At 47.4% G+C, this 16840-nt stretch overlaps 1 protein-coding gene across 1 annotated transcript in view; it reads left to right on the top strand.

Annotated features, from left to right (window-relative positions):
* Positions 1–15735, top strand: part of CTNNBL1 (catenin beta like 1) — a 47231-nt gene extending 31496 nt beyond the window's left edge. The window contains exons 12-16 of the mRNA XM_066198999.1: positions 2906–3003; positions 4032–4112; positions 9699–9836; positions 10432–10504; positions 15486–15735. Of these exons, the coding sequence (XP_066055096.1) occupies positions 2906–3003; positions 4032–4112; positions 9699–9836; positions 10432–10504; positions 15486–15574 (479 nt within the window). The 3' untranslated portion in view covers positions 15575–15735. The remainder of the gene's footprint in view (positions 1–2905; positions 3004–4031; positions 4113–9698; positions 9837–10431; positions 10505–15485) is intronic.
* Positions 15736–16840: the final 1105 nt, after the last annotated feature.

The following is a 16840-nucleotide window of genomic DNA, read 5'->3' as shown; positions in this document are numbered from 1 at the left end:
GTCTGGGATGATGCCCTGCAGGATTGGGATCGTGGGGGGTGGCAGGGCTTACAGGTGAGCAGGCCATGGGGTAGCAGCAGTGCTACTACTGAGAGAAGCCTCCCATCTTCCAACATCCATGAATTTAGGGGATTCTGGGATTGAAAAAAGTTGTTTTTAATGCATAGTAGCTGCCAGGTGGTGTCTGTTATTTCTGTGAAAGCACCTTTGTAGTGCTTCAGCGTGGCTCAGTTTGGTGTTTGCTTCTCAAAGGAGTCACATTTAGTCATTCTTTGAAATAGGGCTCGTCTGCAACCTCTGCCTCTGGCCTTGTCTGTGCCCTCCCTGGAAGTGATGCATTTTGTGCAGGTGATGTGGACTTTGGCTGGGTGTTACATTCCTATGGAGAAGCTCCCAGACTATTCTGCAGCAGGGAGGCTGCCTGTGGCTTCACCCCGGGGCAATGCACAGCTCATGGCCTCTGTCTGCACTGAGATCAAAGCCAGGCAGCTGCAGGTTCTGCATTCTGGGGACTCAGAACAGCATCAGCTACTCACTGTTTCCCACAGGAGATCCAACCCTGAGCAAATATTGTGATTACAGCTTTTGAAATGTTGCACATGTGAGATGGAGATTGGGTCAGTCCATGGTAAAATGGTGAGACCCCATCTGTGGGAACCTGCACACCAAGGTTAGTGTTTCTCCCTTCCTATGGCTGTGCAAACACTTTAATCCACTGAATCATGGAGTCAGCCTCTCATTCCATCAAGCTTTGACCTCTTTTTGGCCAGTGTCCTTGCCCATGGATGTTGGTATTTATTGGGTCAGGACTTGCATTATCAGGCATAACCTTGATTCTGAGGTGCAGCATCAAAAACACTAGTGCGTTATTTTTCAGGAAACTGATAAAAAAACAGTTTAGATAGTTCAGAAATACTTCTATGAAATAGTTCTTTGAACATTTTGACCAGGCAACTAAGTATTTCTTGGATTTTCTGCAGTGATATGTTGAAAGAATAACCTTGTTCTCAAAACCCCTGTGTCAGCTCCTTTAGACTTGTCAGTAGTTTTAAAGATTTTATTGATAAAATGGATAAATATCTGCATACAACCACCAAAGCAAAAATGATGGCTAAAATACATTTCCTAGTAAAGGAATATTGGAAAAAAAAGCAATGAAGATAGATCATTGGTGAGAATACTGCTACTAAAATGCTGCATCAACACTTCCAAAAAAAGAAGGTTGGGGAAAAAAATAGTGGGACATACAGAATGCTGACTTCTTCCTAAACCAGCAGAGCATATGTTGGCATATATGGGGGAAAAAAAAATCTTTATTTCGTTGAATTTCTTTCTCCTTAAAAAAATGGGATCTTGCAAGCACTTGAAGGTTTTTTACCATGCTTTTAATGTCAACACTTAATTTGGCATTGCTTTTTGTGGAGTAACAGTTTCTGTGCAGTGAGAGCGTGCACTGACACCCCCGGAGCCATCCTTCACCCCCGTTAGGCTGTCGGAATGACGGAGCAGCCACACGGTGCGGCCACCCGATAAACCTGTTATCTGCCTGCTCCTCCTGCCGGCAGCGCTCCCAATCTTCTTGGAACATGAAAAATTGACACCACCTCAGGCAGAAATCTGTTTCCAAAAGGAAGCTCCATTTATAAGCAGCTAATGAAATGGGAGGGGGGGGGTGGGGGGGTATGCATGTGCCTGTGCAGCATCTCCTCGTGCTGCCCTTGTGCGGGATGCAGATAATCCGTGCAGCAGGGAGCACAGGCACCCTGGCCAGGCAGCCTGTGTGCCTTTACCTTCCAGGGCCCAGACAATTGGGAGCAGGAGCTCCCAGCAAACACAGTGGTGTCACTCATTCTTTGTGCTGGACTGATTGATCAGGGCTACTTGTGCCTCTGGGCTGGGCAGCGCTGAGGAGGTACATGGTATGACAGCAGTGAGATGGTGATCCCTCTGCTCTGCATGTTGTGTTTCCCCCTCTGAATATATCACATCTTGAGGCCTCATTGCTCCCTACCACCATGGGTGAGAAAGTGTTTATGGCCATTAATTTTCATCTGTCCTAATCAGCAAGGTTACAGTGAGGACATTGTGGAGAAGCTAGGGTGGCTAAACCACCAGGTCTGTGCTTAATGCAGTCATGCACGTGGGAAGTAGTACTTGCTGGTTTGGAAAGGGAAAGAGATTCAAGCCCTTCTCCTTTGCTTTGCACCACTGTGCTTGGGCTTGAGGCAAGTGGCTCAGTCACCTCTCAGAGTGGTGGGACATTGACACAGGTGTCTCCTGTGTGCTTGCAGCCTTGACTTTTTACTTGTCTCCTTGGTTTGTGCTGAAAAATATGACGCCCAAAAGTGCAGTTGAAAAGACTGTAAACATGTTTATTTGGTTGTTTCTGGTTTGTCGTGGCCCATTTATATTCATTGATGGGATTTTCTGTAAATGAAAGTGGTTGGTTTGAGAATTTTTCCACTAGCTCATGCCACTTCAGTCTCTGCAGGAGTGCACTTATTCCCTTTCTCCAGCTCTCTTGTTGCAGTTGCTGTCCCTGCTTTGGTGACCTGAGGGTCATTTGGTGACAGTGCTGGCTTTGGCCAGAGCTCCTTTAGGCTCAAAAGAGGAGAAAACCAGAGTGGAACTTGTGCTTTATGTAAGGTGCTTTAGGTCCCTGAGGCAGAGGAGGAGGAGACTTCACTGGCTGGGCTGGAATGAGGAGCTATCTGTGCTCCCTGCAAACATGGCTTGTGGCTCTCACTGCTGATCCGTCTCCTCTCACCATGATGGGAAGGAGCCAGGGTTCTGCTTATCAACAGCTACACGCTGGAGTGTTAATAGTAAATTTAATGGCATGTTACAGAGGGAAATAAGCTCCTCTTCCTGATCTCAGCATGCTATTTTCTTTTTGTATTTCTAGAACATGTCTGTTCCATCCTGGCCTCCCTTCTGCGAAACCTGAGAGGGCAGCAGAGGACACGCTTACTGAATAAATTCACAGAGAATGACAGTGAGAAGGTGAGTGCTGAATGTGTTTCTCAGTCTCTGGGCTGCCAGGCTGGGAGGGTTCTTGCCCAGGGTGCCTGGTGCTCTTGCTGAGTTACAAAAAGCCATCCTCATTCCTGCCTGTAGAGACTTCTACTGTCACAGACCTTTGTTCTCTCATTCACATAGTATCTGCAAACTGCAAAACTGGACATTTAGTGCATGGCCTCCACATCCCCTGTGCTCTTGTTTTCTGGTGCTGTTGCATATGGTAGTAGCAATTCTGTCCTGGGTTGTGTCTCTGCTGAAACCTGGCCATAGAAGACAATCTGTGGTATTACATTGTGCTGGCTCTGAGATCAGGACAGCGTGGAAAGGCGCCAGTATGTCTGGTGAAGCTCTTTTGCAGAGAGTTCAGGAGTTGCTGTAGTACACTCTTCTAGAATGTTTCATTTTAGTGGTGTTTGCTCTGGGAAATTCTTCCCAAAATATTTACATGGCTGTGGATAGATCAAAGCTATGCAGAAAAGAAATAGCTTTTGCAAACCAGGAATCCCAAGGGATTTGTAAATTCTGCCACTGGGAAAATACTGGTTCCTTAGTATTCCTCATTAGTGTGTTTTAAAGGTGTTTTTTCATAACCTGTTCTATCAATTGTAGATAATTACTGGATGGGATTTCAGCTGCCCTAACACAGTTCAGAGGAGAGTGGGAGAGCTGGAACATCCAGCACAGATAGACAAGTCCACTGGGGAAACCAGGAGCCTGGAGTACCACAGCACAGAGAGTGAGCTGGGGACACGTGTCTGTTTGCTGCCGTTTATCTGGCGCTGATGGGACCGTGTTCCCATATAGGATGACATCCAAACGCCTGCAGCCCCAGCGTGCTCATCCAACCAGAATTGTACCTCCTTCTGTAACACATTCCTTCCCAGGAGGGACAGAGCTGCCTGTTGCTTTGTGAAGGCTGAAGCTGAGAGAAAAACAAAACTGCATGAAGGATTAAAGATGATTGCATTGTTCCTTTTTCTTGCTTACTTCTCTCTCTTCTGCCCTTGCAGGTTGATAGGCTGATGGAACTATATTTTAAGTACCTGGATGCAATGCAGGCAGCTGATAAGAAGATTGATGGGGAGAAACACGTATGTATTGCTTAAATTTTGCTAGGTCATGTCTGTAACACCTCTGCACAGCCATGTCATCTGCACAGGACTTCTGGCTCAGCCAGTCACTGTTCTCAGGTGTGCCCTCATACCTGTGCTGCTGCCTCTTAATTCCGATTGCCTCACTTTCCAAGTTCCAGGTAACCTCAGATAAAGTGGGCTAATAATTTCTCTACAAGTGCTTCTGGCTGGCTCTTAGAGTGAATTTTACTAAGTACTTAAGCCTGTGCTTCAATTTGCCTTCACTTTTACCTGGCTGCAGTCCTGCTTGGTTTCGCAGATGGAGAGCAGGTGAAATGCAGAGAGACAATTACATGATAATGTGCGAGGCCTCCTACCCTGGTCTGCAGAGTTGTGATCAGCGGTGAGGAAGTGTCTGTGTTGATGAGTTGGCTGAGGTGCAGCCGAGGGCTGTGTGCTCTCTGCACACCAGCAGTGAATGTCTGAGTGACACGAGCCTTGGTAACTGCACAGCACTTTCTTGGAACTGAAGCTGGAACAGACCTTTTGAAAGGGAACGAGTGGCTGGAGTCAGGAAGCAGCTTGCAGAGCTGTTAGTGAGCTTGGCCAGCTTCCCACAAGATTATCTGTATCAGTGCTGGGGAGGGTGTGAGATTGATTAGTGCTGATGGAGAGCAATGGCTGCAGCTGCCGTCCCGCACGCTACGCGCTCCGCGTGCCACAGCCAGCAGCCCCCCACTAGGCCCCGACAAACAGCTGCCTGCCCGCTGCCAAGGCTGCTTCTCCAGGCACTGCCAAACATTCCGAGGGCATCAGAGCACTGCTGCTGCTCAAAGAGGCACGGGAGTGAGTGATGAATGGAACTGCTTTTGCTGCCAGCACACAGGCTCCATATGGACAGTGGCAGCGTCACTGCTGAGCGGTCGCCTGGAGGAAAACAGCGTTTACCCTTTCCTGCTTTCCTTCTGTGCTCTGTTCTTCCTCCTCAGAACAGGGCAAGAAATTATTTATTCTTTATATTTTGGTGTTGGTGTGGGGGTTTTAGAACTCAAAAACCAGAATGGATTTTTTCAGTTGAGGGCTTGTAATGTGTTGGAGCTGCCTCTACAGAGCCCTAAAATGCCACATGCAGGGTAAGGGTATGTGCCCTTTATCCAGGAACACCCTGGAGCAGCCTGAAAACATTAACATCTGTAGTAAACAGGCAGCTCAAAGCAGGGGTGGAGGAAATTTGAGTGTGAAGAAGCTTTTGTGGAAGCTTTTCAATTAATAATATTAACCCATTTGTATCTACTAAATGCACAAGAGAAGTAAAAACTAAGGAAGGTCAGGTTCTCCTCCTGTATCCAAAATAAATGGTCCTCAGTTCTTTACCTTCTATTAGAACTAATAAGAGGATTTGGCAGAAGCATCTCATGGGTGCAACGTATTGGCCACAACATGTATAAAATATGATACTGAAGTTCATTCCTAGCTTGGAACACTTGTGGAGAATTATCGCTTGCTTTATTTTGTAGCATCATCAGATGGTCAGAGGGACATGATCTCCTGAGATCTGAAGTGGCTCAAGCGTTTGCCCCACCCCGAAATAGGCAAAAGCCATCATTCCATCTGTCACATCACAGCACTGTCTGGCTGTGACAGGATTTATGGGGCACTTTAATGTTCCTTGTTGTGGCACATGAATCACTGAGGTGGATTGTACAAAAATTTTAGAAACTGTTCTATTACTGGGGAGCTTTTGACTTTCCCCTTGCAGTAGAGGACATAGTACCCCAGAAATCTGGTATACAGATCCTCACCTTTCTCTCTGCCCCATGGAAAAATGATACTTAGTGAGGTTTCACAGGTTCAGCCTACACTGAGGAGAGCGAGATCAGAGTCTGATGGACAGACTATCGTGGTGTAAGTCTTGCATTACAAGGAGTGAAAAGCTGCTTACACAAGGAATGACTGAGTGCTTTATCTTTAGTAGTGCAGCTGGCATAAGAAGCTCCTGCTCTTGCACTTCTCCTCCTTTTTATTTCTTTTAGCTTGGCTTATTTTAGTGATCTGCTTTATAGCCCCGCTTTTCAGCCCATGGCAGTGATGGTAGGGGAATTGTTGAGGGTGGAAGGGAGGGGAGTAATTTCTGAAGCCAGCTGTTTTGAGGAGGAACAGTTGTAATAATCTGCACCCTGATCTGGACTGTGACACAGGATGAGGTCACTGAGCCCCTTCGCAGTGTTAGCCCCTTGTTTGCTTCAGTGGAATCTGTTCAGAAAGGTTCAGAGGTGATAACTTGGTGATTATCCTAATTGCCATGGGAAACCCAGGAGCAAAGTCCACGAGAGCATTGTCTCCAACATCTGATGCCTGTCTTAGCACTTTTCTCAGAGTTTTTAGTTAATGAAAATATCTTGTTCCCCTCTCAATTTCTTTAATTATTTCTGTAGGAAATGGTGCAACATCCTGTGGCCTTTACCTCTCTCTAAAATGAGGTATAATTATGGGTGGCAGCAATAGCCTTGATGATCTCTAAAGATGGTAGGAAATGACAAGAGATAGTTTAATATTTTTATAGTTCCACAGAAAATTATGCTCATCAGGTTTATTCAATAAAATATTCTCACCAGACACTTTGTGCTATAATGACTTACAAATTACATGCTAATTGTGCTACAGCTCAGCCACTCCATCCTTGAAAGGAAGAGGTGGAACTCCTAGGATGAGTGTGGTATCCACAGGTGGGGATAACAGGTGGGGATTTGTGTCAGCCCATCCTTTCAGTTTCGTGTAGAAAGACCTAATTGCCTGGAGCTGTGCTGAGGGCAGGACGTGATGGCTGTGAGTGTGGCTCTTAGCCTGTGGTCTGAAGGCCCCTCCTGGGCATGTGTTGCATCCCTCAGCTGTCACCAGTGATACAGAGAGAAAATAGTCAGGGGAGAGACTCCATCCTTAGAGCGAGAGACACGTTGTGGTGCTTGTTTTGGTTCATCGCTATTTGGAACATGCTCATTTCTGTCCAGCTGGATTGGCCTTGCTGTTCCACGTGGTGAGGATGTAAAACCAGGGTCCTGGAGGTGTTCTCTGTTCTTGGTCAGTACCCATTCCTTTTGCTCTGCCCAGCTGTGCAGTGTGTGCTGGAAGGTGAATGATAGATGAGGGGGGAGGAGGATGCAGAAATCTCCTCCAGTGCCCGTGTGGAGCATTGTGATCTTTGGTACAGCACTGGCACATCCATTGCACCTTTAGGCTTGGAGTCTCTACCTGACACCTCGAGGCCTGTCAGTCCTGCCTCATTAGTGTGAGAGAAGCTCATTTTAGCTTCACAGAAGCCCATCTTATTGCTGTCTTCTCCCATCAGCAAGGGGCATTTCAGTACATATTGCTGGCAGATTAGAAATGGCACCTGAGTGCTCATTTGGAGGTTAGCGACTGACAGCTTTGAAAGAGGGACCAAGTGGGAAAGAGGCTGCTTGGTACTGTACTGGAGGGCAGATTAGCACTGGAAGTGTGGCTGTGGTTTAAAAAAAAAAAAAAACAGTACTGTGAAAAGGCACCTTAAAACTGTACTTGTCTTCTAATTCATATCTGCTTAATTTACTGGCACAAAATAATCTTCTCTGCTGTGAGGGGCTGTTAGACCCGCCACCACTGTGTAATCAAGACCGCGGCTGCCTGGATCCAGCTCCTGTGATCACCATGCTCGGATCAGAATACAGAGCAGACCTGGCCTTTGTTTCTTGCCCTGGAGATTCAGAGTCCTGGCCTGTGGCTGTTTTTCTGCTCAGGAATTTAGCACTGTTGAGCAGAGCAGCCAGTGTGGAGTGTGGTGGTTCAGGACTGAATGTGTTGTCTTTCTTGAGTGGTTTTTTTGATAATTCAGTCAGTGTTCAGCTCACTCACTAGCCAGACTCATCATTGTTTAGCTTTAGAGACCAGATTTGAGCCATTTGGCATGGATTTAAGGTGATGGAAGTCACTCTCTGCACAAAATTGGATTTTTCTATTTACTGGCAAGAGCTCACATGCAGGCTTTGCCCAGTCATGCCTGTGCCCACGATTTGGAGAACCTGGAGTAAATGACAGTCATGGATGTGTTGGAGTCTTCAGGATCTGATGCTAAAGTGTCACATCTGAATGTAGCCAAAGCAGTTGATTTCACAACACAATTAAGAAGGCACTGGCTTCTAAACTTGTTCTTTTACTGGTGGACTGGATTTCTAGGAGGAAAGGAGAAGTATTTCACTACCTAATCTTTCCTCTCGCTTTCAAGAGGAAGTGAGAATCAGCTGTCTAAATCACTTCCATCAGATTTCTATCCAGGGAGCATCCATTGCCCCACTCCAGGGAGAGTTGCACAGGGCTCATTTTCCTTCTTACGCCTAAAACCCTCAACTCACCATTAGGTGCGAGGACTTGGCTTGACAGAGCAGCAAAATTTGGCAGCATCAGTCAGCTTTTGTGCTGGTGACCTTGCGTGCGTGCGTGCCTGGGGCACGTGTGCCCGAGGAGGCGCGTCCTGTGGAGCGTTGCAGGTACGGGGCGCTCGCAGGCGATGGCTCTAATGAGGAAATATTGCTCCGCCAGCATGCGCCCACCTGCCAGACGGCTGCAGAATAAATCACAGAGCTGCAGCGAGCTCGCAGGGATGACGAGCTGCTTCCCCTGTTTGAGAACGAAAACAGAAGACAAACCCCAGAATGCAGAAGGTGACACGTGACACAGTTGTTTGGGCCTGTCAGCCCCCATGAGGATAGAGCACAGCCACATCCTGGGGTCAGCTCAGAGGAGGTTGCCCTGAGCTCGCTGCCAGGTGGCTCTTGCGAGTGTTTTGAGGAAGATTTGGTCTCTGGACATGGGGAATGGGAATGGGAATGGGAATGGGAATGGGAATGGGAATGGGAATGGAATGGAATGGAATGGAATGGAATGGCCTCTTTCATTCTTCCTCTGGGCATGTCTCTCTGGTGAAACTCATGTATACAGAGGAAGGATGGATAGTGGGCCATCATTCCCATGGGAATCAGTCCTCTTTGGCTAAAAAACCCTGTCCCAGGTCTGCTCTGGCAGCAGCACCCCTTAGAAACACAGCTGGAAGAGCCTGGCTAGGCACAGAAAAGCTGTCCTTGTGCAGGATTTTCAGATGTGTTTTCTCATCTATCAGTCAATAATGAAGCTAGAAGCCTGATAAGGCTTTGAGTGTGCTGGAGTCATGTTCTGCACTGCCAAACAGCACCCTCAGATGGCCAGTAAAAGAGCAGGTTTTGTTCCACTCTGACAAAGAACTTGTAAATCACGGGTACATGGGTCTGTTCCGCAGTCACACACTCTCACCCCTCAATGTAGAAATGTGATTTGTATGTTTAAATTAAAATTTTAACTTGCAGATGGACACACTTCACGGCCAGCAAAGATGTAACTTCTTCAAAACCGAGTGAAATGTTTTGTGAATTTAAATGAATTATTAAAAATACTTCTTCGGCAAGAAATATATGGCTGATAATGTTTGGGGGAACAAAACAGTTCTTAAGAAACCACAAATTCCACCAACTTTTTTCCACTCCTAATGGAAAGTGCCCTGAGAGAATCCTCAGACCTTTCCTTTGTGTGGCTTTACAGGACATGGTGCGTCGAGGAGAGATCATAGACGATGACATGGAAGATGAATTCTATCTCCGTCGTCTGGATGCTGGGCTCTTTGTGCTCCAGCTCATCTGTTACATCATGGCAGAGATCTGTAATGCCAACGTTCCCCAGGTAAAGTTGCATACAAGGTTTGCAGATCATCTGTGTTTCCATTCATGGTGCAGACAAGGCTTTAAATCCTTGCAAATGCTGCGTTGCGTGATTGTTTCTCTAATTCCCTTTTGGGGAGGAAACCTCCTGTTTATTGCACTTGTGTCCACATAGCTCCATCAAGTTGCAGCAGATATGAGGGCCTTTGTGGGGACTGAAGCTGACTGTTGTCACTAAATTCATATAATCTCTGTGAGCGAGGTCAGGTTCTGAAATGGAAAGGCCATGTTGATGCCATTGCTGAGGGAGCAGGGGAAAGGGACTTGTTCTTGGGTGGTCTCACAAAAGCACAGCTAGAGCTTTTCTTGATCTGTGCAAAATGCTTATCTCTGCTTCCTCTGTGAATACGTTGGGATTTGTGAATGCATTCTGTGGCTTCTTATTTCTGTGCCACATGCCTTCCTGGGTGTTCCTGAGCAGATGCGGAGGGCTGCCAAGACTGAGTTCGTTTTTGTGGTGCTCAGATCTCTGCTTATCTGTCAAAGTGGGAAAAAAATGGTTCCGTGCATGGCTTTGTGTTGAATATCTCTTTCTTCTCTGTCCTACTCCCCATCAGATTCGTCAGAGAGTCCACCAGATCCTGAACATGAGAGGCAGCTCCATTAAAATTGTTCGACACATCCTGAAGGGTGAGTAGAGATATCTTTGTGCAAATGTCTCATCGCTACCAGGGACAGCTTGGTCATCGCTTTGCAGGAGGAGCCTTCTCATGTAATTCTCCTTGGCTTCCTGAGCATCTCCAGGCAGCAGCTGAGCAGTGTTCCGAGATGCTGGCAGGGCTGGAATCACCCAGATTAGTGGCGTGCTTTGCTTTGCCTCCGAGTTAGGACACTTGCTGTAGCTGCTGTCAGAGAACAGCACATCACTCCACACTTCCATCAGCCCCAGCCTGGCTGGAATTCACTGCTGACATTAACGTGAGAGTAAATATTTAAGGGAAGTTTACATGCCTGCTAGAGGGAAGAATAGTGGAGTCTCATCTTTCATTAACGTGGCCTTGCACTTTACCATCTGCACCATATTAGTACCCGTGGTGTATTTGTCTTGTTCTTAGTGTCAGATTAATATGGATTATAGCATTAAAGTATCCTCCATAGCTTTAAAATGTAGCCGTTGTGATTTGCAATCCCAGTTTTAAAGTACTGCTTGTTATTTTTAATGCTCATGGTGAATTAGAGCAATGCCTATTTGAGCTGTGGCCCTCCTTTGCATCCTGCTGTCCTTCAGCAGCAGCAGCCAGTGGAACTGGGGGAGAGGAGGGCAGGACTCAGCCTGTTCCCATGGCCCCTTGGAGCTGAGGGGCTTAGTGGGAGCAGCAGGGAACTAGAGATGCCCGGAGAAGATGCTTCCTTATGGAATGTATCTGCTCCAAAGTGGCTGTGGTGTTTTCAGTGTGGGCTGAGGAGTCTATTTTTCTTCTGGAGGGAAAGGAAGTTTGGCAGCATTTCTGGGATACTGGGCTGGGGGTTGTATTTCAATGTTTCTGCTTTCTTTGTGAGCAACAATGGGCTTTTCTGGCCCCCACTTAAACAATGGCAGGTACACATAGCTTGTTTGCTGCAGAACCTGTTGATTTTCTTCTTTCTCATATGCAGGAAAAAAGGAATCAGAAGGCTGGCTGATATGACAAAATTAAGAGTGATTTTCTGACAGCGTGAGATTACCTACAGTTATAGGCAATCTCTTTGGCCCTTGTCCTTGGCCACAAAGTGCAAGTTAATGCCTGCTGGTGAGCAGGGGGGATGCATAGGATGTCTTTTCTGATTTAATTATGATACTTGAAAATTTCTGTCCCTTAACTGCCCTTTTCCAGTGTGGAGTATGGCACACGTCTGCGTTCGGATTCCCACATTTGCCCTGGGCCGTGCATCCCTGAGGGACTTGTCTGCACACCGTGCTGGATTTGCACACCTCACAGTCACGGCTCTGGGTTGTTGACTTACATACCAAGCTGAATTGGAGGGCAGCTGCATTAAAATTTCATCTGATTCTTTCTTTCCCAGACAGTGACTTGCATTGTGAAACTTTCTCCGCAGTTGTATCGGGTGTTGCAAGCTCAGGGTCGTGCTGGGTTGAATGCTCTCAGTAGCACCACGTTCCCTGCCTGAAGGGGCACATTTACTTGTTAATAATGCTGGGATGAGTACAGAGTTTGGGCTCTGACTGCAGCTCTCCTCAGCTCTTAGACTTACCAGTTTTAAAGACTTTTAGAGACTTTTAGAGACTTTTTGACAGTAGTCAAAACCTCAGTGATAAATTTCTTAGTGGGTGCTTGTGAAGCCCTGCAGTGGGACCCAGGAGGCAGGAGCAGCACTGGACACAGTTTCTCAGGGAAGCAAAGGGTTGGAACAGAGGTTTGGGTGTGAACCCTGAAGTGTGTGGCTGGTGGGTGCTGGGGCCAGCAACGGGCTTCCAAAACTTCACTGGAGTCAACTGCACAAGACTCTATTGCAAGTGACTGAGAGATCAGGAACTTGAGCCTTGGCTGGAATGTTTCCAGGCTACTTCCCAACTTGCTCTCAGGACAGATGAGGACTGGTTTATTTTTACTTTTTGTTCACTGTTTTGCTCTTGTTCAGTTTTTATTTTCTATTTTTGCATACTAATTAGGTGCTCAGTTTTTAGTTTGATTTTTATGGCCTACATATTCTCCATGTTTCTCTGGCAACCTGACAGCTGATGGATCCCTTGGGGTGGCTCAGAATTACTTACGATGCAAGCAAGGAAGCGAGACTGTTTTCTTATGGTAGAGCTTTCAAGGGGGAGGAGTGGGCAGGGAATAACGGGAGGCTCATTAATGCATTTCTGCAGGCTGACCAGTCCTCCCACACTTCCTTTTTCTGGAAGATCAAGCATTTCTTGCAACAGGACAGTTAGTTTATGCTTTGGAAGAAAACAACTGAGTGGTGTGTGCCTTGGCAAGGGAGATGTTTTGGGGATGGAAGATGGATTTGGGATGGCAGCACTGTCTGTATCTTGGGGAGCTGCCTGGTCTCCATCTGTTCATTGGGAATGGAGTGAGGCACGGGCCTCTGAAGTGATTCTTGGCTCTGGAATAACAAATCTCCCTGATCTCCCTAGATCCAGAGGGACCAGCCATTGATCCTGGCTCCCTCGGGAGCTCTGTCAGAGCTGCTCCTGTGAGGCCCCTCCCCTCACACCTGGTGTCAGGTGAGCAGGCACATTGGGAGCTGGGCATGTGGAATGTCTGCTGCACATTCCAGCCCAAACCTGTTAGCACAGGTAAACACAAAGGAAGGGTCAGTGTGCTCTGAAGATGGAGCTCAGTCTGGTTCATGGTGCCTCCATCTGTGCAGGCTCCAGAGCTTCCAATATCCATTACAAGCCTCAGTATTTCCCAATTGATTTTTACTGTTCTGTAACCATTGTATTTTGTCTAATGAAGCAGAAACCAATCTTGGGCTCTTTCCCTTTGTGTAGCTTACAGCAGTGTGTAAGCTCTGGTTAACTGTTGGCAGGGGCAGCTTACATCTGATTTTTTTTTAGCAGTCTCAGTGAAGTGGCGGAATTTTAAATAAAAAAGTAAATACATAAAATCTCAGTCGGAGATTTACTTTTTTAAGCCTGGTTCTGGGGGTTTTATCTGGTGTCTTCAAGCTGCTAATGCTTCAAATGAGCATTAGCAGCTGTCATAACCCAGTAAACATTCTGCCTTGGAGTCACTGGGGTTTTAGTCTTACAAAGCCTAGATGTTTAGAAGGAGAAATGCTGAGTTTTTGGACAAGATAAGAAGAATTTGTGTCTTGTTTTTGTTTGGGTGATCTCCTGGTACAAAGGAAGGCCAGTGTTATTAGTGGCACTCAGCAGCTCCCTGCCTGTGCCCTAGTCCAAGCAGTCTGGCCATCCTTACATCTGGGGGCAGAGCTGCTGGCTGTGCCAGGCTTGGAGACTCTGGCTGTGTCTCACCTGGGCTTGGAGAGGCCACTGTAGGTGGGAAGTGTTGCCCTTGGGCTGCAATAAACTCCAGCACTCTCATCCACTGCAGCTGTTCCAGAGGCACTCACCCTGATGGAGCATGGAAGGGGCTGCTGGGGACAGAGCTGGCTCCTCCACCAGCTCCCGGGGCACGCTGCTGACAGAAGGCTCTGGCACTGCCTGAGGGCACAGGAGGGCCTGAGCTAAGTGCAAGCCTTGGTTGGGAAGGGGACCCCATGCACTGGGATAATCTCCTGCCTGAGGTTTGGATCCCCAGTGCAGCCCGTGTCCAAAGCACGCACAGCCCAGCAATCCATCCCTACACAGGAGCTACAAGGAATCCATCCTTGTAGGAGCTTTCTGCTGCTTTTTAAAAGCTGTGGAGAGCAGCTCCTCCATCGAGGGAAGGTGGCCTGAGCTGGTCCCTTTGGTGGGACAGTGGGCAGCTCAGGTTCACCTGCAGCAAACCTCAGCATTACCACCTGCTCATGTTACAGGGAATGGAGCGGTTTATAAATATTAAAAATATTTAAAATCTTTTTCCCAGAGTCTTGGCAAAGAACCCCACTGTTTTTACATGGAGAGAAAGAGAGAGTTTACACACAGGAGGGAAGACTCCCACATCAGCTAATTTCTGCCTGTCCTCACTGCTTTCAGTGCTCCTGTAACAAAGGCTTTGATGGAGCTCAGAGCGTGTAGCTGTGCTAAACGTATAAATATTAAAGCAAACTTTCTACAGCAACTTACCATTCAGTGCTGAATACAAGCTGTTCTGTTTGTTTGGAAGAAGGATAAGAATGCAAACAGGCGGAGGTAGGGAAGCACTGTCTTAACCATCAGCCTGCTCCTGATTCCCTCAGATTTGTTCAGCTCCTTGCTTCTGCAGCTCAGAACCTGCTTTTCATTTTTTCTTTTTAAACCGTCTTTGAAAATGCAGGTTCTGGTTGCAGGAAGGAGAGAGCTGGTAGGGGATAAGAGCTGCCAGCTCCAAATGAATATCAGGATGGAGAGCTACAGAGGGAGTGTTTAGTTCTGTGGTGTTTGGCTGTGTGCATGGATGGGCAAGACTGTGGTCAGTGTCTGGTGTCCTCTGCCTGATGACAAGGAGTTTGGTTTGTAGTTAAATCTGAACTGGTGGCTTTTTTTTCTGTGTGGTTAAAAGCACTGGTAGATGGAGGAATTGGGGTCTCCTTGGCAGAAATCGTCATTTAGGATGCTTGGACAGTAGGCAGGTTAAACCCAGGACTGGGAATGATTAACAGTTGTCACAGAGCCCTTCTGACCTTCTCTGATGACACTCAGTGTCCAAAGGGACTTAGGAAGCCGGTGATTTGCAGTGATTTATGGTACTGTTTGCATTGCTTGGGCAAAATGCCATGATTCCCATGCCAGGGAATGGGTGCTCCTGGGTGCCAGTGTCTGCTTGGGCCAGAGCAGGGAGGAGATATCTGCCTCTGTCTGCCACAGAAGCTTTAATGAGCGTCAGCAGGTGCTTGATATGCAAAGCTTTAACCCTGGGGATGGGCAGGGAAACCATCAATGCTCCCTGCCTTAATTCCCATTTGGCTGTGTGCAGTACTGTGGGTGTAGATTCTGCTGTGGTGTCCGCAGTTGTTGCCCCTCCTTTGTTCCTGTTGCACTCAAAGCCTGTGTCCCTCTGCTCTCTCCCTGCAGAATACGCAGAGAACATCGGGGATGGGAAGAACCAGGAGTTTCGGGAGAGCGAGCAGAAACGGATCCTGGATCTGCTGGAGAATTTCTGAGGACCTGGGAGACACCTCTGTGTCTGCCCACAAGGATGTGGTGCTGGTTCTCCCTCCTTCTGCCCCTCCTCCAGCCTCTGTTGCACGATGAAAGTGATGTTTCTGTGAAACTGCTTCTAAATGGGATTTGGGAGATATTAAAGATAGTTTGCTTTTTTTTAGTTCCTGGTTTGTTATTTGAGTAGTGTTCTCTGAGTGGGGCTGCAGCCACACATCCAGCACAAAGCCATCATGAGGTTCCCATCTTTTTTATCCTTTTCCCCCTAAATCAAGCTGCCGAGGATCAGTGTGAAACAATACAAATGCGTGCATGGCAGGGACGGCACAGAGGAAGACTGGATGGTTCGAGAGACTGTTTGCAGGTTATCCCAGCCTGATTCATGAATGAAAATGTACAACCCTTGGTCTGACAGGAACCAGGGAGGCTGAGGTGGTGGTGTGTGTCCAGTTGATTCCTTCTTCAGTGGCAGAAGAGATCCAGGAATTTGCCACATCAGCCATTCCTGTTAAATCTTCCCAAAGGTAAATGGGAATTGAAAGTAGGTTCTGGCACAGGCTGGTCGCTGTTCCCTCCTGAAGAGGGAAAAGAGGGAATAAGTCCATTGGGGTTTTACCCAGAACTGAGTGAGGGGAAGTAAGCAGTGACATGCCCAAATTCCATCACCTTCCTTTCACAGTCAGCTTTGGATCTTGGCTGTGCTTGTCCAGTTGAAAACCACTGTTGTGGTTCCTGGACAGGGAGCTTGGTTCTTGGAGCAGGAGCGAGTCCCCGAGGGCAGAGGTCTGGCCCTGCCTGCCCCAGGGGAAGGGGCCACAGCTCATTCTCATCGCCCTCTGCACCACAGTGTGGTTTTGGGTGTCATTGTGCCAGACTGGTGCTTCCCTGATCCGGGACTCCCAACTGGGATAGGAAGTGGCAGAGGATCTTTTCCTGCATCCTCTTTTCTGCAGCTGAAGTTAATGACTGTCATCACAAGCCATCGTGGCTCCCGCAAGCTGGGCCGTGCCTAATTTAGAGAGATTTGCATGCTGGCAGCATTCATTTTTTATCTCCAAGAAAAATGCATTGTCAGGGAAGCTTAAAGGCTTCCTTCAATCCTGGCTGCAAAGGCACTGCTGGCCTGATGCTATTGAACGCTGGTGTTCAGGGGATCAGCATGGAAGTCATGGCTTCAGCAGCCACAAAAAGCTGCAAAAATGCATTTTTTTGTGCAGAACTTGTCAAATTCCTCATTTCTTTGTAATGTTTTCAACCTGCTTCCTTAA

The sequence above is a fragment of the Chamaea fasciata genome, unplaced genomic scaffold (genome assembly GCF_029207755.1).
Source record: "Chamaea fasciata isolate MVZ Bird 193981 ecotype frontalis unplaced genomic scaffold, bChaFas1.0.hap1 SCAF_17, whole genome shotgun sequence".
Classification (NCBI taxonomy): Eukaryota; Metazoa; Chordata; class Aves; order Passeriformes; family Sylviidae; genus Chamaea; species Chamaea fasciata.
The sequence above is the reverse complement of the archived record's forward strand: the minus strand, read 5'-3'. Positions and strand labels throughout refer to the sequence as shown.